This window comes from Emydura macquarii, unplaced genomic scaffold, assembly GCF_026122565.2.
Source record: "Emydura macquarii macquarii isolate MOO-44397 ecotype Brisbane River unplaced genomic scaffold, CSIRO-AGI_Emac_v2 contig_2834, whole genome shotgun sequence".
Classification (NCBI taxonomy): Eukaryota; Metazoa; Chordata; order Testudines; family Chelidae; genus Emydura; species Emydura macquarii.
Window position 1 is genome coordinate 3,242,489 of NW_027132971.1, and position 25,197 is coordinate 3,267,685.

The window sequence follows — 25,197 nt, forward strand, 5'->3', positions numbered from 1 at the left end:
GGGTTACTCTAAAACCATCCCAATATTGTGCTGCAGAGGCCAGTCAGGAAAAGGCAACATCTTTTTTGGTCTCATCACAAAAGTATTTTAAATTCCTCAAAAGGAAGAAATACACATTTATCAAATAAAGACTTACATTTTTGGAAGACCCAGTCAGTGTGTGTTTGTTGTATTTAAACTAACAATCCCTAATATCCAAAAAGGAAATTAAAAAAAAAAAAACTTACCATTTCCAGCTGTTTAAGAACAGGAAAGAAATATAAATATTTTATCATTTCTAAGAGTAATGTTAAAATCCTTTAATCTTAAACTTTAGAACTAACTGAATTAAGTATAATATAACTTTCCCTCGTAAAAGTAATAGCAATCCAGTACAATTCAATAGGGGAAAATCAATCTTTACAGAAGCAGTCAATTTAAAGTATGTTTCTGTTCTGAAGTTGTACTTTCAAGATGGTGCTTTCTTACTCCAGAAATCTGCTCCCTATATGTATTTGGCTATATCTGCAGACTTTAGCCACAAAAACACACATACCAGCTATTAAGTGCCATCTCTTTATTTGTGAACTGAGCCCATTTGATTTGGCAATTGAAGCAATATACATATGGATCCCTACAATGACATTTTACAATCACTTTCCATAGTGGAACTGCATTTAATGGGCTGTTGTTCTATAAAACTCTCAGGTCATTTTTAGCCTAATTTCCCCTCCATTTTGTTTTCATTTTAGTAGCGATAGGTTGCAACACACATTGTGTGAACTCTGGCACATACTAATAGACCAATATCTGAAACAGCACAAATAAATAAGGGTAAAGTACACCTCAAGGGGAAAAACATAGTTTTACATCTATATTAGACTGATTAATCAAAAAAAGACTTCTGTACAATAAATGTTAAAGAACAAGAAGTATTTGAACTAATGATCTCTCTGCTCCACCTAACAGAGCTCTGTGATCCTCTAGTACACTTAGATTGGCTGTACATTTAAATTATGTCAACGTGTTTAACTTTAAGATTAAACCAATGCTTGGGAGGTGGGAGGGCAAGGGGAGGAAGAAATGGGTTTTATACACAATAGTTTGAAAACCTAAATAAATTTTCCCACCTCAGCCTGCTGCGATGGGACTGTACAGCAATTGTATTCACTGATGTGTGGCCTGGAGCCAAACTGTTGACCAGGACAAAGATATGATTTTGCTTCACAAACAAACAAAAGGACAGAATTGTCTTTGACAGCATTATTCATTTAGTCAAGTTTAATTAAGCTTTCAGTCATCAAGTTCTATCACCCAATCTGTTATTACTGGTTCCTCTATTAACCATTTCCTTTCAAATGGATTTCTTCTAATGGGATACCTACCAGATTCACTGTCTTTTCGTTAAGGTTTTTTTTTTTCCCTCTGCAATTTTAACAGCACCAGAATGATTTAAATTCATACGGCAAGTAAAAAGCTATGGACTGTGGAGGAGACAGAGTATGATAAACTAAAGGTCTGACTGTCTAGCCTAGAAATAAGCTCCATTTCTTGTAGGATTCTTGTGTGCTGGAAGAAACAATATAGAAACGAAAATAAAAAGAAAACACCACAACTTACACTGGGGTGGCCAAGATTTTGGTTTCCACTCAGCTACATTACTCTCCCGAATAGCATGAATACGTTCATTGTACATCTTTTTGTCCGATGTGACTGTTCTGTAGGCCTGAAAATAAAATTACATACCTGCACTTAATTCCACAGTTCTACTAACAACGAGTTAAACAAAAAACATACTTTAACCAAGTGCTCTTTCCTATGTTGAAAGGCCACCTTAGGTTATTAAAAGTTTTAAAAATCTACTTTAATTTTTCATCATACAAGCTTTTAGTTTTTAAAACTTTGCATTTCCTCTTGGAAAGTGGAAACAAAGTCAGTCTCAAATTCACACAATACTTCATTGTTCAGGAATTGGAGTTAAATATTTAAAAACAAGGAAATATTTCTGTTAATCTTTAAAATTTATAAACCCTAAATTTGGGGGTCACAATTGACTCAATAGTCATCCTTTAATAAAAAAATACCTGACACTGAGCAGTAGAAATGGTTACAAACCAAATGCCTGAAGCAGAAAATTAAGCCTAGTGAAAACAGTAAAATTAGTACATTTTTGGATCAGTACTTTCATTGAGTGATAGATTATTCACCCACCAGAAGGTGTTATTTATGGAGGTAGCAATTAGTGGTGGAAGAAGAGAAATGGAGGATTTAACAAGATGAAATGGAAGAAAAAAAAGTTTGAAAGACTCATATGCTTAGGGGGAGGGGAAACTGATTTTGGGAAAGGTGGAATAACAAATGCATAACTCCAACATGAAAATGTTACACATTCACAGAACTGAAGTATTTAGAAGGAGTGAGTGTTATAGTCCGACACCCGTGCCTCAAAAAGTATGTTTTCAAGGAGCAATCTATTCAAAGGAGAACTGGTCTTGAACTGAGCCCAAACATGGTTTGTTCAGACATGCCTGTCATCTTTATACCTGTTTTCTAATTAGCCAACAACACAGAAAGAGGAAAAATCTTGATCTCTCTGTTTCTGCACACCTCTTTTACATTATCTCACTGCTGACATAGGAGAGCAGCACCATTTGATGTGAACTCCTCACCTCAAGACTCTCCAAGAGAGAAATTCAGCTTTACTTTGGGATAAGGAATTTCCCTCCACTCCTCCCTCTGCCCTCCTTCCCCCACCAACTTGAAATTAAACCCATCATTTTATTTTCCTAGTGTAGAGGGAGTCACCTAGAAGCTCTGATTCCATATTTTAAGTCAACATTTGATTACATGGGATCATGTTACATCTCACCCACATGCCACTGCTGTTAACTGCATCATCTTTCATATACTCCCAAAACACCAGGTACTTACATAATATCCACCAGCAGCACATGTCACACCACCAAACACATAGTAAATCAGGTTCCCCCCAGAAGAGCCAGGGAAGCTGCCAGATGACATTTGGCGAAGAGGTGCTGTAGAAAACAATGTTTAAATAAGGTGCTAATAAAATAACAGAAAATATCATCTAACCTGACAGAGGCTTTTAACCATATGGAGAGTAATGAATCTGTAGCAAGTTGAAGCAAAATCAGCTGGCAAAAACAAAGAAAATAAAGCAAGTACTCAACTAAATAAATGAAGCTCCCTACTTGCTAAGTGGAGTATCTCACCATGACAGGTCTACACTGTCAGCAAAATTTTGCAGCAGTCGACAGGAGTTACGCAAACTACTCTGTGTAGCTTGCATAACTCCCGTCAACTTCATAACTTCCCTTTAGCACATTGTCTGCGCTGCGCCGACAGGAAACGCATTCCCATTGATGCGGCGCTATGGTTTTTGGGGAGGTGATTTTATTGGATCGACTTCTGGATCAATTTAGCGTGTCTTCACTGACGCTCAATCGAACCGGGAAAATCAATCTGACGGCAGCAAATTTGAATGAGAACATACACCTGTGGTCCATCATGTGCAATGGCTGCTATTAGTTTAAGCTGTAAAGCCCTATGTGAGAAAATGACTCCATTCCTGCATGATTCTGCCATAGTTGTGATCAACAGAGGCACTGGGCCTTGTCACTTTAAAGAGGAAGGCCTACTGGCTGGGCATTTTCTAAGAGGAATCCTTGGCTTTAGATTCACATATTCTTGGTCCCAAAAGGTCAAACTTGTTGACCTGCAAGTCAAGAGTCCTGGTCTAGGACATCCTGCAAGGCTCTGTCTCTTAGGCATTTGGGACAGGTTAAGAAAGGTGGGGTATTAAACCATGTTATCAGTGGTTGAAGATTTATTTGGTTATGGGGCACAGCTAATGTACTTAGCTGGGTTTGTTTTTGTCTCATTCTGGTGGTTTGATGCTCACCCAGATGTAGCTCCAACAAACACCCCAAATCATTCTATTGCACATCAGTTTAAATGGCAAACAGAGCTTAGAAAAAACCACATACTACTGTGACTTAACGAAGATTTTAACTGCACCCAAAATTAATAATGTATACTGTTATGTTCCTGAAGGATCTCTCATTAAACATAAAGCAATTCTGTCATCGCAGTTGTAACTAGGGTCTGTAGGGAGGCAAAATGGGCTCCAACCCTTAGCAATTTAATCATATACTCACAGGGTCTATTAGAATTTAAAATGTATATATCCAGTTTATACTATGGCATTTCTGCAGCTGTATAGTGGCTGTAAGAAGAGTCAATGGCCTCATTCTCAAATTAGCTATTACCATCTTAATGCCAGATTATGTTTAGCAGCATTTGTCTCATCACATGCTATTCAGACTCTTCTCTTAGTGCAGGAATTTGATGGATCTTCTTACTTTGCATAAATATTGATGAAGAACCGTCTCAGCAGTTGCTGCAATGTTCTGTGGGTAGGACTTCTCAGTGTGGCTTGTGTGTTATTTATATTAAAGTATGCAGTTAGGATGAAAATATTTAGTATGGTTGAGAGGCATTGCTATTGCTTACACACTTCCTGAAGCTATCTACCGTACTGAATTGTATTGTCATATTCAGAGAGAAAAGCTGCAGTTTTGAAAACTACTCAGAGCCTCTTCTTGGACTATTTTCATTCAAAATTACAAAAAAACAAACAAACAAAACCACTCACAACAACAAAAAACATTCTATTTTAAATACGTAAATGCATTTTCTGTTGAGTGAAGTGGAGGAATACACAGCTCAACCACTTACTCAGCAGATAAAAGCACTAAAGTGCAATAGAGGAAAAAAGTCAAGAATAAACAAATGTATTTTGTTTTTTATGGAGACTTAGTCATCTTCCATAGACCAGTTGTTTTTAAAGACAGCAGCTACTGTACACAAAATATTTGGCATAACTAGAGAAGACAATAGGAATGTATTTTTCAGTACAAGCCTTTGCTATCACCATCTTCAGATACTTCAAACTTACATTTGTATCCTTACCGCTTATTCTCCTTCACTAAGCAAACACTAAGGTTCATCCCAGAGTTGCTAATCATTATCTTTAAAAAAAATTAAAACAGGTTTTGTTCTTTTAAGATAACACTACCTGGACTTTCGAAACATACAGAGGGGGAAGATAAGGTTAGAAGGCCCAACTATAGCCTAACCGATAAGTACATACACTCAGATAAACACACAGCTTATTGCCATGCAGCTACATGTTCAGGCGTAACAAATGACATGGACGGAGGCAGCAGGCTTCGGTGCTGAGCGGCATGAAAACATTGTGCCCGCTCGTTATTCCAATCCAGCCACCCAAATCACTGGACCTGGTTTGCGATCTCCTCGTACGTGCGTCTGCTAGTTGCAGGCAGGATCCCTGTAGCCCGGCCGGCTCCAATTGCACAACACGCGCCCACGGCTCAGGTGGCATTTTTGTAGACACCCTGCCCCCTTTTCCTCTTCCGCAAACGATATCCCACCCGCGCCAGTGTTCAGCCTGACAGAGAAATAAACCTCAGCGGCACCCGGCAGCTCAGCACCGAATGACACCTTCTCCCGGGCGGGCAAAGAGGGAGAGCCGGGCGACACCTAAGGGTGTTAAAGGACCAGCTTCCAGGCCTGCTGGGTCCCTGCCTCTGGCTGGCATCCCTCCTCTGCGGAAGGACCTGCAGGAGCACGGGGCTGAGCCGTAATTTACCCGCCGCTGGGCTCCGTTCCCCACCGGTGACCTTCACTTCTCCTCTCCCAGGGCATTGCAACACCAGGCGGAGAGGCACGTGCAGGGCGCCCTTCACCCGCGCGATTTCGTTTCCCAGCCCAGCCTCGGGCTGCAGATCACCTCGGGGAGCCGGCCCCCAGCCTGCAGCCGGCTGACCTCGACCCCAAACCTACCCAGCGGCTCAGCCCGGGCGCGCCCCTGGCACGCTGCGCTCGGCTCCCCGGCTGCCTTTCTCTTACCAGAGCTTCTCAGAAGGGTGGCGGTGGAGGAAACCGTGGCCAAGCGAGCGGCTAGTGTCTGCCACGCAGCCCCGCAGAAGTACATGGTGGCTGCACGGAGCGGCTGTGCGGACTGTGGAGCTAGCCCGGCTGCTAAGCGAAGCTGCTGGATTGAGCTAGGGAAGGAGCAGCGATCCCGCCCCCGGCCGGCGCCGCAGCGCATGAGTGGGAGGGGCGAGGGGACTGACCCCGCCCACTCACCACCCTCCTCCTCCTAGCCCCAGCCTGGCCGGGGCGCTCCAGCCACAGCCCAGTATCCCTCCCTTCTGTCCTTCCTCCTCTTCTCTGCTGTCCGTGAAATGACCCAAGGCGGCTGAGTCACGAGCCGCGGACCTTGCAGACCTACCTTTCCCGGGAAGACTGGGAGATCCCTCCTTGCGGAGCCATTTAGCATAAATAGAGGGCTGTTGTGATTAGAGGTTTAAAGAAAGGTGTAAATCTGTCTAATACGCCCACACCCCCTTCAGCACACACGGCTCTGCCACGTTTGTGATGAAGGTTTTTGGTGGTAGAGGCTGGCTGATTTAAAAGACAGGACTACAGGACGCCTGAAACCCATATGGGCTCTCGTTATGAAGAAGGAGGTTGCAGGCTTTCGAGCTTTTATCTCACTTTATTATTTTAATTCTCTGCTACCATTTGTTGCAGGCACTGCTAGAGAAACAAAACACCATATTGCCCCACCCTCTGATTGCTATTTAAGCCATACTAGGTTGAGCAGTACCATGTTCACTCAGCTAAGCCAGGGGTAATCAATTATTTTTGTCAAGGTCTACTTTTCTTGGTCAAGATATAAAGGTCCAGATGCCAGAAAAAATATTAAAATGATACATAAAGATTTCACACTCAGTTCAAAAGCATCAGGTTGGTCTAGATTTGGCCCCTGGTCTGCCTATTGACTACCCCTGCGATAAATATTGTCACAGCAGAACTTCAAGCTGGAGCCCATGCTGACAATTCTTAACCCTGGTGGTCAACCTATAAGACCTCCACACCTTCCACAGAAGCTAAGTATCTGGAAATTTATTTCTGTAACTTTAAGTATGGGGACCGATACTGCTGCCTAGTTAAAAGGAATAGCACATGCTCCAGAAGATCTATGGCTCCAGAATGCATACAGATTAACCTCTGCTAGGCCAGGCTTCTGTGAACTCTGAAAGACATGTGAGGGCCAGTTTTAAGAGTTGATTCAGCCGCCCTTCTGGATGGCCCAAGTGGGAATTTCACTTGAAGATTTTTCACTAGAGAATCCTGTTTCCCCACTTTTCCTCAGTTTAGTCCCAACTTCCTACATTTCACAAAAATCTACTGTGCTAATTATAGAAAAATTACATAAAAAATAAAGTTATTTTAGTAAAGACTTCCACAGTATTTTAAATTTCATGCGTAAGTATTATATTGCATGTCTGTCATATATTGTGTCCCAAATTTGGGACTTGGCAGATTCATGGAATGTTAAGAACAGCAGGATAACAGCTGCTGGTTCATGGGGCTGTTTAGTTCCCTGCTTCTTTCAATCAGATAAAGACACAGAGACTATTTGGATGATTATAAATGAGTTCCTAGAATCTTTAGTAGGGTTGACCTTCTCACAGCAATAAGGACCACAGGATCAGGTCCTTTATAACCTGCAAAGGAAACAAAATAGCTCTGTAGCCTTTGCTGCTTTGTGATTAATCAAGCAAGCTTAAAGCCCTTTCCACATTCCCAAAAAGGTTTGTTCCTTCAACAGCAATTCAATCATTGGTGGATGACTGCAAAAATAGTAGGTTTATGCCAGCACGGGTTTAAGGGAAATAAAAACCTGATTAGTTGAAAGGGGGAATTATTTTAATTCAGTCTGCTTAATTTTTTGATGTTAATCCCTATTTAACTCAAACAGCTAGGAGAAACACTTTCTCTGAGACTAAGCATCCTTGCTCCTTCAAGTGCTTCCATTGCAATTTTTAGGTCTGGATTAGATTAGGTGTATGCACTGGTATAATCAGATAGATTTAAAATCTATCTAGTTACATTCATTCAAACCCTTAATATAGATGCACTTAACTAGTTTAAATTACATCGATCTAGAGGAGCATGGTTCAGTGGATTAGATGACTGAGACCCTGGAGCTAGGTTCTATTCCCTACTCTGCCATCGGCCTTCTAGGTGAACTTGGGCAAATTACATCACCTTTCTGCCCCAGTTTTCCCATCTGTAAAATGGCGAGGATACTATGTAAAGCAATGTATAAAATCTAGGTATTATACTAAGCTTTTGCACCAGCATAATAGATACATTAAAAATGATCTAGTTACACTACCGTAATTTTTCTAATAAAGACAATACCTTAGTCATCAAAGGGAAAGAAGACTTAAAACAATCATGAAAAGTCAAGTAGAAACCACAACTCCACTCTTCTTTCTTTTAAAGAAAAAATCCTTTCATGCCTTTTTTATACATCATAAGCTTTTCAAAACAAAAAATAACTCAAAAATAACTTTTTACCCTTTTAAAGCAGCCTCTAAATGGGAGGAAACCATTATCTTACATATGTATTTAAAGGTCTTGAAATGTTTAATCATTTAATGCAAAAACAGGTTAACAATTGCAGATGAGCTAATATAAGTTTAAGACTTCGGATTCACCATCATATCTCAGGGAACATGTGGTATTTTTAGGGGTAGACACAAATAAAGGGGTGAAAGTCATTTATGTCTATTTAAGTATTACTCTATGTATGATGAAAATCTGTTTTACAACAGCAAAAACTGGACTGTGGGAACATTTAACTATATTATATATCAGAAAAATTACTCTGAGCAAATTATTTGAAAATAAAATCACTTATTCCCTATAGTGTCCACAGGGGGCTTTATTCCAGAATAGTTATGCTAGCCAATTTCCTCACGCAAAGGCCTAATTCTCACTGGCTGTTTCAAAATATAGTGTAGACAAAGACTTAGTATAAGTCATGAAGTCAACTGCTTAAACCACAACCTGCCTTGTTATTAAGAGAGAGGCTGAAAGGGGAAAGGTACAAAGGTATGTTAACAATAAAGATGCATGACCAATGAAGTTTCAGGGTGAGTTCTGGAGTCCTCTCCTTTTTCTTTGCTGTAAACTAAGACCACAGAAAAGATGAATCATACCACCACATATGGAATCAGTAATGACAAGCAAATACATAATGGACAATGACAAACTAGCTGCAGGAAACAATCCTAAACTACTATTAAGCCCAGCCTGGGAAGACGCTTGTTATAATCACATCTACATTTGAGAAAGCCTCAAGATTTCTGCCTTATCAACACTTTGATTAGCTTGTCATGAATGGACACACGTGGAGCAAAAAGGCTACTGAATCTCTGCAGACAAAGGTAGTGCCTATCACTAAGAGTTAATTTGTAAGAATGGAATTGCAGTTTATTATCCAACCTCAAGACATAAAACTAGCAATCTACCATAACAGCATCTCTCAGCCATATGTTTTATAGCCCAAATACTGCTCATAGATACATGTCGGAGTTCATATTGACTTTCATATGAAATTTCAGGACTTGAACAGGTGCTACATATACTCATGAAGGGGAAAAACCATGATAGTACATTTCTTTTTACTCTATTAAACTTTTAATTTAAGAGCTTGTTTTAGTGTGTGTATTTGAAACTTTATGATTCAAGATAAACACTGGTTGTAATCCGTTTCCAAAAAATTAGTGTAAAAAAAAAAAAATCATCAGCTCCCTTTCCTCCCCTACACAATTGTTGAAGACTTAACTCTGCTTCTGTGACTCTCAAAAGAGCACTTCTAAAACAGGGGATGTAGGGCAGATCAGCCTAACTTCAAAGTTAAGACTAACCCTTAATTCCATATTTCATGACATGACAGCATTTCTGGAATTTACACAGCATTTCTCAAAAAGCCCTAGAAAGGCTGACTTTTTCTCTCCTAGCTGAATGAAGGTCTACATCTTTGTTATAGGGCAAATGGATCGAGAGCGTGTCTTGCAGAATAGACAGGATTGGAGAAGCCCAGTAGTATTCTAGGAACTACATCAAGTTTGCATGCAGATGTGTCAACCTGAGTTGAGGTAGCTCCTGAAGCAACTCTTCCAAGGCCAAGTGGAATATCAAACAAGACTTGTACTTTGAAAATAATTTCTTCTTGCGATGTTCACAAAGTAAAAACCCAGAAATGCACAGTTTAGCATTTATATACAGATTGCAACTTTGTTAGTACTCTTCTTTCACAAAGCTTGAATCACTTTTTCTACGTGAATCCCCATCACTTACATAAGTCGTATGGTTTATTTTCTATGTTTAAAGGTTAGTGACTGAAATGATATAGTTAATGACTTCAGCAATTTGCTACGTATAAAAATGCAGAGAACTTTCTATTTCACCTCCTTTTCGTAATATAGGTTACCTTCCAGAATAACTGAGCTAATCTCAAAACACAATAATTTGTTAAAAATGAAAAATTATTAATGTGAAACAGTAACACTGATTTTATGCAAAGATGACGTATCAGTTGAACACACTTTCTGCTGGTCTTCAGAATAAAATATGTACTGTAAGAAAATAGATTCAACAACCTTCTTCCATATTCGTTGCTGTTTATTTCACAGTGTTCTATACAAAACATTGGGAATTGATAAATATTCAGATATCTTCTGATACACTATGTTCATCATTTCCTTGTGGATTACAACTATCATTCAATTGCTTCTAAGAGCATCTTCAACCTAAGAAAAAAACATACTTGTAAGATTGACATTGAAAATGAAATACATTCAGTAAGTGTGATGAAAAGTTTTCTGTGTTTGTTCCATTTTTAACTGAACAGTAGAGACATTTATAGGAAATTGAAGAGAAAGTGACCATCAACTGTAGGGTTTGCCAATATAAAGTGCTTTTTAAAACTGCATATTAATTGCCTCTGAACCCATAACTGTCAATCAGTTAATGGTGTGTTTTGTACTAACAATAAAGTAAATAAATTACATTTAAACATAGAAGATGAGGGAAATAGCCTTATCTGATGTGCATTATGAGGGCTACTACCTTTCTATTTAAAAAAATCAAGTGGCCCACTTCAAAGCATTGATTTAGAGTTTTGGTATCATCTGTGTAAACAGAGTATATAAAATAGAATGCACAGGAATATTCTGATATATGAAATTGAAGAAATATTGATTTCCATTATGAGCCTGATCCTGCAATAAGCTGAGCAACTCCTTGAAACACCTTATTATCAAAACATATATTATGGTACTGTCCATAGATCTCAAGGCCCCATTGTCCTGGACATTTACAAACATACAGACACACACATGAAAAAAGAGAATTCAAGCTTTGGTGGGCTTATAGTCAAAAGCCAAACAAAGGCTTGGGAATGGTGATAAAATATACACATAAATGAATACAGTGCTGAATTGGCACATTGGTTACTATATGTATTGGACTTTTTTTTTTTTTTTTAATTTTTAACCAGGGGTTGAGTTAAGGAAAGGGGGAAATAGGAGTAAGGAGTAGGACACATGGTAAGAAGAGGAAGAGAAAGAGCCAAATCCCATTGTTTAATTGTCAAGTGAAGCCATTAACCACTTTGCAGGAGTTTCTCTCTTTTTAGAAAAGCTTATCTATATATTACCAGTCTGTATTTGTACACTTACTATGAACATCCTGTACATGCATCACGTTTCTCCCTTGCTTCTTTTCTCCTTTCGTATTCTATTACATCGTCATTATGTTGCTTGAAAAGCTAGAAGATGACAGTATGATTTAAAAAAGCCATTTGCAGAAGCAGCAAGCTGAAACCAGCATTATTATAAAAATAAATTCAAGTAAGTTTTGGAAGAGAGAAAATCTTCTGTTTTAGGATGTAAGCCAGTGTTGGACAACTCAAAGTTAGGAGGAGACTCCCTGGGAGGAAAGATTATCTCACTACTACCACAGGGAAATTTCTTACACCTTCCTCAGCAGCATCTTGTGCTGGCCACTGTTACAAACAGGATAACAGATAAGTGGGAACAGTGAAATGTTCCTTTGACTGCCACTTATTCTGCATAACATGTTCATTTTACAGTTATTACTTCCTCCCTCCACCTGCTTCATCTGGTCCTTATCCTAAACCATGAGGTCTCTCAGGAAGAGAAATTGTATTTAAGCATTTGCACAGTGCCTTGCACAATGGAGCCTTGATTGTTGACAGGATGAAGCTTTAAACTAGCAAAAAAATGAATCTCATGGGTCATAAAATTGTAATTATATATCCAATATATTCAAAAGAACAAATATAGGTTTCATTATGGCCCCTCCCTAAAACATTTCTAGTTTTTCCTAGAGTAGAAAAGAACATACTGTTAAACACCCCCACATATATATATGCATACATACATGCCTCCCCAGCCCCTTTGTCTGGGAGAGAAGTTGGTAGATCTGTAGACAATTAATTCTTCAGTGTCTGGTTGTTTGGAAAGTTGTCTCAAAGAGGAATAGCTTCACGAATCTCTAGCTTTTAAAGGAATACTAGAGACTACCTGGGGCTTCAGAGAGACATATTTGATCTGTGTGTATTTCTTACATCTTGACATTTTCTTCAGTTACTTTCAGTATCCATTACAGCAAATTATTAGGTATTCATATAACCTTCTCTTAACAGTAGCCACTGTCATAAGATTTAATTAGTGAATAGTTAAGTATAACATAACAATGTGAGAATACTTACTAGGACCCAGAGAGCTATAGTGCTGCCAAAACAGAGTCCAACATTTAACCAGTGTGGTTTTGTATGGTCAGGTTTTCTTGCAATGAATGCAGAACGAATCGATGCTAAAATATACAAATTTCACACATACACATTAGTTTCTGTCAAGTCTATTTGGATTATCAAATCAACTCATGACAATCTTATCTGATCTCTATTATAAAAGATTTTTGACAAACTATATTACTGGTATAAAAGGTCTTCCATCTCACTTTTGCAATGATCATTCATTGAGCACAGGGATTCAACATGGAAAGGATGAGACGCAGGAATGACAGCACAATTCTTACAAAATTACCTATTTCCATCTCACTTCTAATGCAGGATTGCACCCTATTGTATTTTACTCAATCAGTTGTTCCACTTTAGAAGTCCTTCCTATATATATCATCACACTATTACGTCTAATCTTCACAAAGTAGAGAAAGGAAAAAAGTCTTAATTATGGTGAAGATTATTTAATCAGGACTTAAAGAGTCAAAAAGTAAAAGTGCAACAAGAGTGAGATGTGCATTTCCAAAGGGAAGCAGTTTAATATATTCAGGGAGAAGTTAACCAATTATCTTTGATGATAAAAGTAATAAAACTTGGCTACAGTAAAGGGTGACAACAAAGAAAACCTTCCTGGAGACAGTTTTGGATATGACATAAAAACAGCCCCATGTAATACAGGCAATAATACTTCACATTTCTACAGAAATGCCTCATTGCTATGATGATTGGTGCTCAACAAAATAGTAAAGTTAATCAGTAATTTGTTATAACTTCTCTCATCCAATTTTCTCAAAGCACCTTAAGTATGCTGCAGTTTAAAGGGGGATTACGATAGGGATTTTACTCTTATTATAAATGGTATATGCAAAAATAAAAATATTTTAAAAATTTAATCCTACTACGATAGGCAGTATTGCTAACCTGAGACCACCCATAGATGGCAGTAAGAGGTTGAAGGCAAAATCAGGGTAGGATTTACCTCTCTCTCTGTTCCAAGGTGTGAGTGAAGAAGGGGAACAGGGTGACAATGAGTTGGTATACAATTTCTATGGGATTTAGAGGCACCAGAGAAAAGGAGTCAGACCAGACCATTTGTTTGCTTGTGTCCACAGTTGGCCTCAGCTAGCCCCATTTAACAAAGGGGCTCTGTTAACAGATGGACACTGAAACTACAGGCGCAGAATGTGAGGGGCAAATCCCGTCAGTGCGGTCCCTCTCCAAATCTCTCCCAAAGACCCAGTTACTGGGGGACCAGAAAAAAAACACAACTCTTCTTCCCCCAGGGCCGATCACCTGCCTTCCAAGGCAGTAAAGGGCAATTGTATGATAAACCCAGGACAAATCTCACGTCGCGAGACAGCACCCACCGTGCAAACCCCGTTAATGGGTAGCAGCGCCCGTCGGCCCTTGCCGACACTCAGGCAACGCGGCCGTCCTCTGCGGAGGCCGATAAGGGCACAAGGCAGCAAATGAGGGACCCGGCCCAGCAACCCTGCCAGCCTCATCCCCTCCCCGCCCGGGCCGGGCCGGGCCGGGCCAAGGGCGCGCAGCGGCAGGCTGTCGCCGAAGGTCACTCACAGCGCCGCCAAGCCGGGGGGCCGCCAGCTCTCCCCGCGGAGACGGCGGGGGACATGGCCGGCCGCTGCTGGGGCCGGGGCCCTTGGCCCTCGGGGGAGGGGGGCATTTAACACCCCCCCGCCGCGGCAGGGCGGAGTCCGCGCGCACTCACTCTGGTTCAGGCTCCCGGACGCCAGGAAGAGCCGCTTCGCCAGTCCCAGCGGCGGCGCCATCTTCCCGGCCCAGCTCAGTCTGTTCTCTGCACCGAGGCGCAGGCGCAGCGCAGGGCCTGAGCCGGGGCTGGAACGAGGAGCTGTGGGCGCGGAGGGCTCCCCCTGCTGGGCAGAGGGGACCTGACACAGCCCGAGGAAGCGGGAGGCCAGTTCGCCCCACCCCCGCGCGTCCGTCTCCTGGGGCCCTCACTTCCCCGCCCTCTGCCTGAGCAACACCCTGCCGACCCCGCCCCTCATGGCATGGGCTGCCCGGGCGCCCTGCGGTCCCAAGGTGGGCGGGTCCCCCCAGAACCTGCCCGCGGGAAAGCCCCGGGTTGGCTGTTCACCGTATACACTTGCATTGATTGTCCCCGTTGTCTACCCTTTCTTTCATCTGCCATTCAAAGCAGAGGGAGTGTCCACTGCAACCTTCGTAATCCTGAGTATCTCCTTTAACTCATCGCCTGCTCGGTTTTAAATCAGCCTCATTTGTTTGCCTTCTTTTATAAGCCTCATCCTCTAACCACCCTCTTTGCCCATCCCCCAACATTTTCATTTTCTTCTGTATCTCTCCACTTGAAACCTTCAATTAGAAATGGGCACATTGACTGAATTAACCATCCAATGAGAAGGTTCAGCAGCGCCAAACCCAAGCATTCACAAGTCATAAATTAGGCCCCCAAAAATCTAAGATTGATTTTAAAATCATGACATTTTAAAATATTAAATTTGGGGTTCTTTTTATTTGCCTTTTTTTAGGCTTTTAGGAATCACATTTTCAAGTTTTGCAGCCAGGAAGGCTATAAATTTAGGCTTAGTTCATTGTTGTTTTTGGAAAGGTGAGACTCCATAATTTCATGGCTCTAGGAGCAGAGGCTTTAGGAAAACACCAAATATCATGTACTCGTGACAAAATTGAAACTGTGGCAGCACTTATGGTGCAAAGGAGGTACTTGAGGGGGAAAAATCACAAACAGATGGAGGATAGATGGGGTGTTGAAGGACTTACCTGCACATCTCCTTGCTTTTTATTGTTCTGTGGAATATGCTGTTTAGCAACTGTAACTCATAGTGAGCTAATTGTTTTGTGTGGTGAATTCCAAGATTTTTAATAAACATGCATCAGTATATGAGAATGATTCACATGGGCCCCAACCCTGCAAATACTTATACATGTGCTTACTACCAGGAGTAATCCTATCAAAATCAATGGGACTATTCATGGTATATGTGACACTGGAAGACCAGGTGCCAGCTCACGCCAAGGGCCAGGCCCTCAATGAACACTGACAAATGCATAGTTGGAAAACATTACCTGTGGGTTAATATGGTTAAGAAAGATATTAGTGTTGTAAGAAAGTATTTAGTGTTTAGATTTTATTGAATGCTAGTAGGATGCTACATGTATTCGTTCTACTTCTAATATCTATATCCCACAGTATATAAAGTCATACTGAGTGTTTGCATTGTAAACCTCTGTAATTGAGTAACTCACCAAACAGGAAAAGAAGCATTAATGAAAACAAAGTGTTTATCCTGCACACACAAGATGTCCCATTGAAAGCAAATGAGGCATTGCATAGCACCAAAGAGATCTTGTTGATTGCATTCCCAACTCCCTCCAGGAAAGGGAGCTGCCTACACATGAATTCATCTCATGAACTTGGCTTCTAAGTTGAAAGGGGATACAAATTCCTAACAAAGAGAAACTGGGACTCTTCATGTTGTCTGAACTCTGAGCGTATGTCTACGCTGCAATTAGATACTTGTGGCTGGCCTATTCCAGCTGACTCAGTCTCATGGGGCTTGGGCTAAAGGGCTGTTTAACTGTGGTGTAGACATTTGAGCTCAGGCTGCATCTCAGGCTCTAGGACCCTGCAAGGTGGCTGGGAGGGTCTCAGAGTTCAGGCTGCAGCCTGAGCCCAAATATCTACATTGCAATTAAACAACCCTTTAGCCCAAGTCAGCTAGCATGGGCCAGCCACAGACATCTAATTGCAGTGTAGACATACCCTGAGGGGCAAAGATGCCTAAATATAAGCAAGAGATCCCCTTGGCATGGGTCAATCCTAAAAGTTGTATAGAGCTGCTTATTATATTAGTTTGTATTATCTTTTTAAATCTAAGAATATAACTCATGTGCAATGTTTCCTGTTTTAACCTCATAAATAACTAATGACTTTTCTTATTTAATAAACCATTAGTTAATTACAGGATTGGCTACAAGCATTGCCTTTGGTGCGAGCTCTAAGATGCAAATTGACATGGGGTAAGTGACTGGTCCTTTGGGACTGGGAGTAACCTGAATATTATTGCGATTTTTGTTGTAAAATGACCATCCATCACATAGTCCATCTTGCCTGGGTGACAAGATAGACTGGAATGTCCAAGGGAACTACCTATGACTCCACGGTAAGACTGTTATAGTGATTCAAAAGTTCACACTTGTTACTGGGTTGGTGGAATCTAATTATACAACATACAACAAATCTGGGGGTTCTGCCCTGCTTTTTTGACAGTCTACCCTGAGGTTGGCATTGATCAAGAGCCATTCCAGAAAGCATGACAGTAGGAAAGTTAAGCATGTGCGTACATCTTTACAAGACTGGGATCTTTAGTTAAATTAGTTCCTTTTGAAGCTTCTCATTTTTTAGTCTTGTCACATGCAAAATTTATGCCCCGGTATACATTCCTTTTTCCAAATAATTAATACATATATTAAATAACATCTCATACCATGTTATCCAAAGCCCACAGAAGTAAAAGGAAAGATTCCCATTGACTTCAGTGGGCCTTAAATCAGGCCCCTAGTGCAGAAGCTTGAGGCACTCCATTTTTCATCTTTTGCCGTATTGAAACTAGATCATTTCTTCTTATTCTGTTTTCTGTTTCTTAGCAAGTTTCTAATCCATAAAGGTACTTAAACTCTCATGCCATTACTACTTAGGATGTCAAAAACAGTTCAGGACTTTTCATTATTTAGGGTACAAAATGGTTTAACAGTTTCATCTGCTGAAGGCTAGGGGCACAATTGGTTGGACATGAACTTTTCATTCGAGAACTTGGGTTCAAATCCTGATGAAGTTGTAGACAAAAACTGAGGATCTCATTCTAATTTGCATTTAAATAGCATACAAAATTCTGACACTGTAGATGATAATTGCTTTACTGACGCTCAAATGTGCAGCAGTCATCATGTTTTCTGTGGTTCCAAGTCCTAGAAAGGAAGCAGAGGAGAACCAACAGTGGCCTTAAAACAAGAGTTGACTCGCTTGAGTTGTTTTGCTGGAACAGCACTGTGAGGGTGGAGCCCAAAAATTAGCAGTCACTTGCCCTGTTTGTAACCAAGACTTGCAGAACCAGACTGGAGGATTGCAGGGTGAGGCTGCAGGTGGAAGTATGGTGTCAGGGCTGTGTGAAGGGAGCTGGCATTGCCCCAAAGGCCCACAAATGGTAGCTACTCATCACTTTTGGTAAAAAGCCAGAGAGGGAGGTATGTTCCTGAAAATTAAAATGGCATCTGCCCAGGCCTGATCTAGCCTAGCATTTAAAGGCTCAATGTCAATACGTGCTAACACTTTCAACAATGTAAGGTAGCCAAGGTGCAGCACCTGTCCCTGAGCTAAGAGATCACCCCCCATGCTGACACCTGAGCGGCAGGGGCCTTGTTTACATTCGGCTTCTACAACGTACTAGCTAACACGGGCCATCAACACCCCTCCAACCGGAGCCTGAGCTGTCCAGCTTCCGGGAGGGGGGCGCAGAGACGCGCCTACCGCCGGCTCCCAGGGCCCGTATAACCTGTCCACGAAGGAAGCCCCGGAGCTTGTCCTGCGGGAAGAGTCCGAGCGGGGGGGCCGCTGCCGGGCGGGAGAGCCGAGGGAGGGCCGGGCGCAGAGGGTGCAATGGGAAATGCCACAGGCTCCAGACTGAGGCCAGGCCCGGCCCGGCCCGGCCCCGCCCCCGGGATTTTGACGCTGCGGGGGCTGGAGACGAGTCACGACAACCGCTGCCGCGGCGCGCGGGGGCCGCCTGGGCGGGGAGGGACGGGCCCGGATTGAGTCACAAGGGCGGGACTCGGGGAGCGGCCCCGCTTCCCGACATGCCCCGCGCGAACGCCCGGCCCGAGCCGGCCCGGGCTAGGCAATAGGGTCGCGACGCATGCGCACTGGGGAGTGTGACCCGGCTGGGGAAGCCCCCACGCGGCGGCCATTTTGGCGGCGCCTCTCTCCGGCCTGTTCAGTTACCACGTGAACTGTCGCCTGGGTCTCGGTGCGGGGCACCTGGCGCGGATACGGCGGCCTGGCGGGGCCGGGCCTGGGACGGAAGCGAACAGGAGGAGGCGGTGGCGGGGGTGGCCCGGGAGGCGGTGGTGACCGTGACCGAGCAGCGGCAGGAGACACGCCGCCCCCCGGAGCCTCCAAGCGGAGCCGGAGCCGGCCGCGGCAGCAGCAGCAGCAGGGGCGATGCCGTCCGTGAGCCTCCCGCCCAAGGAGAACGCGCTCTTCAAGCGCATCCTGGTGAGTGGGCCGGGCGGGGGGCCCCCGGCGGCACCTGGCCTGGCCCCCGACCCCGGTGGGAGCTGCAGCCCTGGCAACTTCGTTGGGATGGGACCTAGGGAGCCCCACGCCCCTGCCTGGATCCCAGCGCCGGCTCGCGTCAACCCCCTTCCCCTCCCGCGCGTCGGTCTAGTTGCTGCATCCTCCCCGCTTCTGGGTCTGTCTTTCTTTTGCTGCCCCCTAAAGCGGAGCAGGAGGACGGGTAAGAGGCCCCCCGCTCCTCCGGTGCCTGGAACGAAGGGCTTCCCCCGGTATGTGGCAGGAGGCCCATGAGAGAGGGGCCAGGGGAGAGGCTCGGCATAAAACCTGAAGGGATACGAGCAAAGTCTTTAGTCGAAGGAAGTTTCCAGCCAATCTCCCCTCCCCGACAATAGCCCCCCCTCTGGCCCACCTCTTCCTCCGTGCTGCGCTGGGTAAGCAAAAGCGAAGGGGGTAGAAGTTGGTGTTTCTGGCTGGGTTTTGCTGAGGTAGAGAGCAAAAGCGCTCTGAACACCCATTAACTAGTGAATTTTAATTTTGAATCCTGTCCCTTATGTTTGGGTGACAGCCCAGTACATTGCGCACGCTGCATTTTGCATCTGTCTGACTGCTTCAGAGTTGTGTAAAGAGAGTTAGACATGATCCTAGGTTAGTGCAAAATACTAGGCTTCTTAAAGCATCCTGAAGTCACCAATTCTGTTCCTACTATAGCTGGGGATTTTGAGGTTCCTATGGGTGTTTTAAAAAGTCAGATTTTGGGGGATTGCAGTGTTTGCTAATTAGTGGGGAATGTGTAAATGTAAAATGATGACTAGCTGAGCAATTAACTGTCAAAATGTTTTACATTGACAAGATTTAACTTTCCTTAGATTCTAATTCCAACATATATCAAAGAAACAAATTCTGCTCCAGAAAATAATTACTAGGAGTACAAACTAAAACATTTAAAGTGTGCATAACAGGAATGCATACTTCAGTGTGCTAAGCAATATAATAAGTTCACATCAGCTTTGACTCAGTGCAGTATGAAATTTGATAATAAGACACTGGGGTGCATGGAGTATTGTAAGAAGATGGATCAATTAATTAATGATTATCAAGAGTTTCATGATAAGAGGATTTTCTCTTATCTATTTAATCTTGAAGCCTCATGTAGTTCTCTCCCACAACATTTTTTGCAAAATATTGCATGTTAGTTTTGATTCTAAAATGTCTGTTTTTAAAGACTCTTAAACTGTTATGTGCTTCCTGAGATCAGGAATGTTAAGCCAAATACTGTAATCCATTTGAAGTGACAGCACTGTGCAAGGCTACAGAAATAGTAATCTGTACCACAGATCAAGACAATTGGTTTATGCAGAGAAATTCATTAGAAGACTGCATTTTATTCATCTATCTTACTTATCAATTCTACTGAAATAAGATGAAATATTTCTTTTTAAGATATGTATTTTAAGATTTTTGTGTGTGCAAAACAGTCTTAAAATCTTCTGTGAACTTTTGCCTCTGATTCGTATGTATTCTATTACTGAGTGTTTAGTATAAAAATCACTATATGAGAAATAAATGTACAGAACTGTAGATAACCACACAGTAGTTAAAAGTGCAAAGATATGTATTACCATCATGAAACATATAACCTCGGTTAGTTTTAAAGAACAGAAGTCACCACCCAAATGTGGGCACAATTACATTCTAAACCTTGCTATGCAGTCTCTTCAAACTATTCCACTGAAAATTCCTCATATATCAAAGTTGTCTTGGCATTCTACTTCAAAAGGTGTAGCTTGGAGTGCTCTGTCTGAGCTAGAGTTTAATGAAGATGGTATTAAGAAGCTATAAAGCTTGCCCCAGCTTTGAAAAAGACAACCTAACTTGGGAATTTGGTCCAGCTCAGGAAACTTGGTTTTAGGCTGAGGAGACCAAACAGATTTTGTTTAGCTTGTACAAAGGTTTGTTTTTATTCTTGTGTGTGTGTGCGTGTTAACTGAAAATTCTATTATCATCAAGTTGTGTGGGAATCTTTGTAACCTAAGTAATTTCAGTTCCTATGTGATATACAATTTTACTTTTTTCTTTTTTTTTTTTAATGCTTCTCACTCTTTCTGCCTCTTTCTCTTTCATGGTACCTGAGCCTACCACCACAGTTCACATTTGTTAGACTGCTGTGTGGTTTTCTAATTTATTGCAAAATAAAATAAGTAGATTGAAAAATAAGTTCTTCGTTATTCATATTGAAAGCCTGACCAGTGAACAGGTGGAACATACCCACCTTGTTTCAGGTATGTCATTTCTTTGTATATATCAAGAGTTAGCTTACAGATTCAAGACTTTTTGAGCAGACACTGATGTGATCTAGCCTACAGAGTACCCAAAAGATGTGTATTGCCCTCAGTAATTAATATTGTTATACAGAGCATTTACCAGAATACAGAACCATCCAAACTGCAGTTCTCTAGGCTATTGTAAACTCAGTAAGTCAAGCAGGTAGACTGCCATTTTATTTTTGTAAGCAAAGAATAAAATAGACATGGACATTTTGGACATTAAACCAATTCTGTATGCTTCTCTACTTTTTTGGGAGGGTGTCATTTATTTGTAGTGTTAAGAAAAATTACTCTTAGTTCAGTACTTGAATGTTAGGTCTTAGAAAAACAGGACAGGATCTGCTCAGTCTTTTGGGAGAAATAATTTATTTTTTATTCTGTGGAGATTTGGAACAGTTGTCAGTTTTTTAAAGCTATCAAGTTCACAAATCTGTAACAGAAATCTTTATGTAGAAATGTAGTTGCAAACCAGTTTTTCCACTTACCTGTGTGTATCCTATCACTGTTTGATATAAAGCATTAAATAGAGTAAGATCTTCATAATCTGTTCATAGGTAGAGCCCTGCACAGATACAAAGTTTATATCTGCATGATCTGCAAAATGGTCCATGGATAAAAAGCAGATATCTGCAGATTTGCAGGACTCGGCTCATAGGTGTATGGCAGTTCTACTGGGAATGTGCTTTGTCTGTTCCACATTTAACATTTCAGCACTCCTGTAATACAAACAATCAAAACTTGAAAAATCCACTCATCCATTATGAGTAAGAAAGACTTTCCTAAGAAGTTATCACTTTCTGCTGTTTTTGTTTTTGAATGTTTCTCTAGCCGTTGGAGATATGTAGATATGCAAGAGCAAACCAAGGTTAAACTAACACAGTGTTGCCTTAAATCTGCAGAGCATTCCAGTACCTCTGCTGCTGCTCAGGGCTTTCACAGGGTGCAGAAGAAGGAAAGTGTAGGTTCTAAGATGTCACTTTACAGTGTTTCTTTTTGATCCTTATGGGCATCAGTGAAACTAACATGAATTGGGTCTGCTTCATTAAACTGCATTTGGACAAGCTATGAGCAACAGCAGAGGCCTAACACCAGAAGGGAAGACTCAGATTGGGGTTGGGAAGAGTAATAAACACCATTTCAGCATTCAGAAAGTTGTGGGAGAAATAAAACAGCATACACCCCTCTTCATGGTATATGGTAAATTGTAGTGTAATGGAGAAATGCAGTTTCCTTGGAAGGAAAGGAGAAAGTGAAGTGAAGAAAAAGGCAAAGAAAGTAAAACAAAATATAGGAAGTGGGAGTGGTTGAGTTGTAGTTTACAAATAACTGGTAAAATTCAAAGGCTTTTGACAAATATTCAATTAATACTTATGCTATTTAACCAGCTTTCGTGGAGAAACTAGCTGGTCAAATGCAACTCAGCAAATGTATTTAAATTATTACCAATTGGATAGGTCACATATTAAATGAATGCATTTGTTGGGCCAGGCCTACAACTAGATGAATTTAGGAAAAAAATAAACAGAAAACTGATTCGCAAAGATAGTTAAATATGGTATATGATATTATACAATTTTTTTATTCTTTTGAATTGCAGAGGAAATAACTTTGGGGAACAATAGCCTTTTGGGAAAGCATAGTTGTGTATGTACTTTTCACCCTGGCTTAATAGGTGTCAGGTAATTTTTTTGAGCCTCAAATATAACAATATTTATTTCCAATTTTGTAAAGAAAACATTTTCAAATGAGGAAATTACACTTAGGCCATGTCTACAGTAGGGATTAAGTTTCCTTACTGCTTCAAAGCTTTGTACTATATATGCTAAGTAAGTATCGTATTTAAAATATTCAAAGTGTGTGTTTTAAATCTAGTATTAAGTACATACTGTATGTTGTTCAAAATGTATTCTCTTACTCCAAGAAGCAGCAACCTGGTTCAGGATTACAGGTTGTGATCATTCCAATTTCTAGTGATAACCCACTAAGTTAATACACTGTATACCAATAATGATAATTTCTGCACTATAATGTAAACTGGTTGCTTGAGTATGCTGAGAAGTGTAGTTTAGCTATATGTATCACCATGCTTTAAATGAGTAGAGATAACAAGATATTATTGTATTGGTTTCTGTTTTTCTTTGCTAGGAGGGATATTTTATTAATGAATCTTTCCAGTAATTAGGTGTTAGGATGATCTTGTGGTTGAGGCAGTGGGCTGGGACTCAAATCTAGGTTCAGTTTTTGGTTCTACACAGCCACCTGTCTGCTACTGTCCATCTGCTACTGCTTCTGTGAAAATGGAAATAATGTTTCCCTATCTACAGACAGGATAGATTGATTTAAATTAAGGCGATTTAAATCACCAAGAGAAAATCATTGATTTAAATCACATTTCCCACTGATACTTATTTCTTAAAACAATGGTGCAAATCTGATCACTAAAACATGTTAATTTACAACTCAGTACAACATTTTACAACATCTAGGAGGGTATACTTTGTGTAATTTTTTAGATAACTTGATTTTTATTAATTTAGGAAATAGTAAATAATGCTCATTACCTGTGTCAAGCTGCAGATGCAGCAGCAGTACATTAGGAATGGTAAGAACTAAATCTCTCACACACAAACACAATAGCACTTATATTATTTTAAACTAAATCTTAAATGTTACATACATGTTTCACATTTGCAATTGCAGTTTCCTGTGTTGCCGGATGATGGCTGTCCTTAAACTCCTTTTTATTTTTCTAATTTTCAAATTTTATTAAGTCTAACAAACAAGTAATCACAACACTAAGCATACGCTGGCCTTAAAACTTCTACAACTAGCTCTCATCTTCCCACTCATTTTTATTCATAGACTGAAACAGAAATACAAGTTTTCCTGATTTTTCAACTCCTAGTCCATTTCTTATCATACCAAATGATGAAAATATTCTCTCTGTGCCTGTAGAAGAAGCTACTACTGTGAAAAGTTGGCTTAACAACTGAAGGAACTCTGTTTCAAGGTGCCTGGCTAATGATTTCTACCAATTCAGGGGAGTGACTTTGTTCAAAACATCATCAGTAAACATGTACTGTTTAAATGGTTCCGCTCCAGCCCTGAAATTTATGATGACTGGCATAACTGAGGAGTGATTTTGAGATGCCCATGCCATGGCAGCATCATCATCTTCAGAAGTTAGGCATCTACCTTTATATCTAGGGTCAAGAATGTTTGCAGGAAAATGAGGTGGAGTTAGTGCTTGAGCCATTCACTTCTTTATTGCCTGCAGCTTAACTTTCTGGTGAGGTATTTCTTTCTTCTTCATCCACATCATTTTCTCCCAGTAAGCAGTTTTCATTATGATGTTTCATTCTTGCAACTAGGCCCTTTCTTGCACTGTTTACACTTGACACGTTTTCCCTTTTTTACCCAGGGAAGGAATTTCTTCAAGATATTCCCAGATAGGGTCTCTCTTATGCCCAGAAGCCATGAGAGTTTTTCTGTGGCAAAAGTGTGGGGGACTATAGGGAGGTGTGTGCGTGTGTACTGAATAATGTCTTCCCTTTTTCTTTCCAGTCCACTCCACTGTTTCTTTCTACTCTGCCTCTGTCCTTTGTCTCTCTGTCTTTAAGACAGTGTCTTAACTAACTCCTCTGCCTTGCTTGGCCCAGCTCCACCACCACATAAGCACAGAACAACAACAATCCTATCCAGCCTGTGTCTTTCTTTGCACACGTGACTTTAGCCTGCTGAGAAGCAGAAACTGAAACAGAAATTGAAAGCCCAGGACTTTCAAGAAGCAAGAGCTGTTAGTTAGGCTGAACAGACTAGAGCCATTAATTCATTTTTATGAGACTGTA

At 41.2% G+C, this 25,197-nt stretch overlaps 3 protein-coding genes and 1 long non-coding RNA gene across 7 annotated transcripts in view; 1 reads left to right on the forward strand and 3 right to left on the reverse strand.

Moving 5' to 3' along the window:
* The window catches only part of MGARP (mitochondria localized glutamic acid rich protein), a 39,240-nt gene extending 33,031 nt beyond the window's left edge, over positions 1 to 6,209 (reverse strand). Inside the window, exons 1-3 of one of the 2 annotated variants that reach the window (XR_010923652.1) lie at positions 5,932 to 6,209; positions 2,911 to 3,014; positions 1,600 to 1,705 (exon numbers count right to left, since the gene is read on the reverse strand). Coding sequence is in view for 1 of the 2 variants with exons in the window: in XM_067567994.1 (XP_067424095.1) it covers positions 1,600 to 1,705; positions 2,911 to 3,014; positions 5,932 to 6,133 (412 nt within the window). In the remaining variant the exon portion in view is untranslated. The remainder of the gene's footprint in view (positions 1 to 1,599; positions 1,706 to 2,910; positions 3,015 to 5,931) is intronic. The other variant, XM_067567994.1, reaches the window with a different exon arrangement.
* A 4,342-nt stretch (positions 6,210 to 10,551) lies between these two features.
* On the reverse strand, positions 10,552 to 14,602 carry NDUFC1 (NADH:ubiquinone oxidoreductase subunit C1). Its single transcript, XM_067567966.1, has 4 exons — positions 14,445 to 14,602; positions 12,683 to 12,786; positions 11,628 to 11,716; positions 10,552 to 10,697 (listed from the first exon to the last, which is right to left on the reverse strand). Coding segments are annotated over exons 1-4 (255 nt in total). The 5' UTR covers positions 14,506 to 14,602; the 3' UTR covers positions 10,552 to 10,696.
* Positions 14,603 to 17,007: 2,405 nt separating this feature from the next.
* On the reverse strand, positions 17,008 to 18,389 carry LOC137166326 (uncharacterized). Its single transcript, XR_010923649.1, has 2 exons — positions 18,178 to 18,389; positions 17,008 to 17,701 (listed from the first exon to the last, which is right to left on the reverse strand). It is a non-coding gene; the product is annotated as an uncharacterized lncRNA (long non-coding RNA).
* Positions 18,390 to 18,600: 211 nt separating this feature from the next.
* NAA15 (N-alpha-acetyltransferase 15, NatA auxiliary subunit) overlaps positions 18,601 to 25,197 on the forward strand; it is a 65,241-nt gene continuing 58,644 nt past the window's right edge. Inside the window, exon 1 of one of the 3 annotated variants that reach the window (XM_067568035.1) lies at positions 18,601 to 19,004. In XM_067568035.1, the coding sequence (XP_067424136.1) occupies positions 18,951 to 19,004 (54 nt within the window). In that variant the 5' untranslated portion in view covers positions 18,601 to 18,950. The remainder of the gene's footprint in view (positions 19,005 to 25,197) is intronic. The other 2 variants (XR_010923666.1, XM_067568034.1) reach the window with 2 other exon arrangements.